We start from the raw sequence: 2,696 nt of genomic DNA, 5'->3' as shown, positions 1-2,696 counted from the left end.
GTAAAAAAGACGATTTTTTCACTTTTTTACTTTATTCTGTATTTTTTTGCTCATGGTTGTTGCTTTTTTTTATTAAATTACATTGAATAAATATTATTACATTTCATTTCAAATATATTTTACAAAAAAACCACCTAACAGGAACATTTTTCATTTAAATTTACAGCATGTCAAATGAAAATATAGTCGATTTCGTATCGTTTTTTGTTGGGGTTTTTTTAAATATATGTAATTATATTTTTTTTTCAATCCTACATTTTTTCAAATATATACGTATTTTTCCCTTTTCCACTAAATCGTCCTGCATGTCAGCCAACCCCGCGCAAGGGTCGTGTGCGACTCGGCGCCACGCCGGTAGGTGGCCGCGCGAGTCTTCTCTCCCATAAATGATATGCGCAGCGGCTTCAAAGCGACTTTGATATTTTGACAAAAAGTTTATCCCTGTGTCGTATAAGTGCTGCATCACACATCAAGTGCTTTCTGCGAAGTTTATTTGGAACATATGGCAAAAAAAATATCACCATGTCGGATAAACCATCGACCTCAAGTCATTCAAGTAGAAGATCTGTGAAAAATTTGAATAACATTGATTTGATCGGCAACACTGCGCATCAGATCACGGGCGCCAAACTTCCGTGCATCAAACAAGTGTTACAAGTGATGTTCCATAATATGCGATTTGTTGGACTTACTGCAAAAGACAGTGCAAAATTGACCATAAGTGCAGCTGTAATATTTTGGCAACAAGCTCGCATTCCAATTATTAATGATGATAAGTGTGTGAAAAAGCTGATGAAAGTTTACGACCAATGGAAAAACATACAAAGAACTGTCCCAGATAAAAGGTCAAATGCACAAAAGCAAGTTGCCGAACAATTTACTCAAAATCTTGATGATTTGTTTGATATTGCCATCGGTGATGCGTTGGAAAAAATTCGAATTGAAGAGGACAGAGAATTTTTAAAATTGCAAAGACAAAAAGGTCGTCCAGGCTGCATGGTTGGTGTCGATATGAAGTTATATGGGCGAGAAAAACGTACGCAAGAACGACAAGAAAAAGAAGAAGCGCGTAAAAGAAAACGCGAGGAAGAGATGGCTAGACCTTCAGGTAATTTATTGCAATATGTCATAATTTCAAAAATCATATTTGATTGTGAATTTTTTCAGATGTCGTGAATTGTGATGATGAAGATGCTGAAATGCCATTTTGTGAAACGATTGATGAAGAAAATGAACCGATTGACGATGACTGGGAACCAGAGAAAGTAGCTGGTAACGCAACATCCGCCAAAAAAAGAGGCCGAAAAGAATTCATCACAGCAAGATTGGCTGCTGCACTTGATAATGCTAAAGTTTCGGATGGTATGGCCGTGCATATCCTCATTGCAGCTGCTGAAGCATTTGGAATACGGGCTGAAGAGTTAGCTATCAACCGTTCAACTATTCATCGCGCTCGCCTGGAACATCGATTGGAAGATACAAAAGATGTGATGGCTCGGTTTCCCGACAACGTAATTAAAACTTCAGCTTATATTTAATTTTTATTGGGTTTTCAATTTTTCATTTTAAAATAAATTTTTTAGATAAATACCGTTGGATCGTTAGTTGTTCATTGGGATGGCAAACTACTACAAGATTTGATTGGTAGACTCAAAGTTGAGCGCATAGCAGTTCTTGTGAGCTACAATGGGACATCCAAGTTCCTCGGAGCACCGAAAATTGAATCGTCAAGTGGAGAACACATTGCTGCTGCGGTTCACGAGACATTAGTTAAATGGAACATTGCGGAGTACGTGCAAGGCAAATGTTTTGACACAACTTCAAGTAATACCGGCACAGAAAAAGGAGCTAGTGTACTCTTGGAAAAGAAACTAAAGCGTCAGTTGTTAGATTTATCGTGTCGACATCATGTTTACGAGATTCTTCTGTCGAGCGTTTTTGAGGTCAAATTATCACCTAGCTCGGCACCAGAAGTTCTAATTTTTGAAATTAAAAAACGGTCGAACATATACTAATTTATCAACATTTGAAAATTACACTTTGAAAGATTTCGTTTCAGAAAATACGAAGAAATTTTTCAACCGCTTTGGTTTGTCAACAACGTTTTTAGAGTTTGACCCATCGACTTGGGAAACGGCATTTGATTACGAAGAAGGTTGGACTTTTTGTCAAAATTTGTTTGTTGTTAATGATACAGCTGAAAGAGGCATCAAATTTATAAAAGATTTTAACAGAATTTTGACGAACGACGAAGAAGAACTCCAATTAGTGTTGCAGTTTGTGCAATCATATCGCGAAAAATTCCGTTCCTATAAGAAATCTGACTTGACACTCTGAACTTTAGTGAGTTTATTTAACACCCTTACTAGAAAATGTAAAAAAAAGCAACAACCATGAGCAAAAAAATACAGAATAAAGTAAAAAACTGAAAAAATCGTCTTTTTTACACCTATTAGTGGATCTTTCAGATATAAGCGATTTCCGGGTCCATCAAATGAAGCCCGATCGGCTTCAAACTTTGCAGTTATTTTTTTTACACCAAAAGGAAAAAAATTAGACCCGGTGAACGATGATCTAGTAACTTTCCCAAAATAAGGACACCCCTACAGAGTAATCAGATTTATTCCACGATCCTTCTGTGTGGAATTACGTGAGCTTAGGTTAGGTGAGGTTAAAGCGATTGTCCACTTTGAGAT

General features: G+C 36.7%; 1 protein-coding gene across 1 annotated transcript; it reads left to right on the top strand.

Annotated features, from left to right (window-relative positions):
• Positions 1–396: 396 nt before the first annotated feature.
• LOC128862130 (uncharacterized) lies at positions 397–1,582 on the top strand. Its single transcript, XM_054100589.1, has 2 exons — positions 397–1,108; positions 1,168–1,582. Exons 1-2 carry the CDS (start codon positions 523–525, stop codon positions 1,536–1,538), a joined length of 957 nt encoding a protein of 318 aa, XP_053956564.1. The 5' UTR covers positions 397–522; the 3' UTR covers positions 1,539–1,582.
• The last annotated feature ends 1,114 nt before the right edge of the window (positions 1,583–2,696 follow it).

Source organism: Anastrepha ludens, chromosome 4 (assembly GCF_028408465.1).
Source record: "Anastrepha ludens isolate Willacy chromosome 4, idAnaLude1.1, whole genome shotgun sequence".
In the NCBI taxonomy this organism is placed as follows: Eukaryota; Metazoa; Arthropoda; class Insecta; order Diptera; family Tephritidae; genus Anastrepha; species Anastrepha ludens.
Note: the sequence above shows the minus strand (reverse complement) of the source record. Positions and strands in the feature narration are given on the sequence as shown.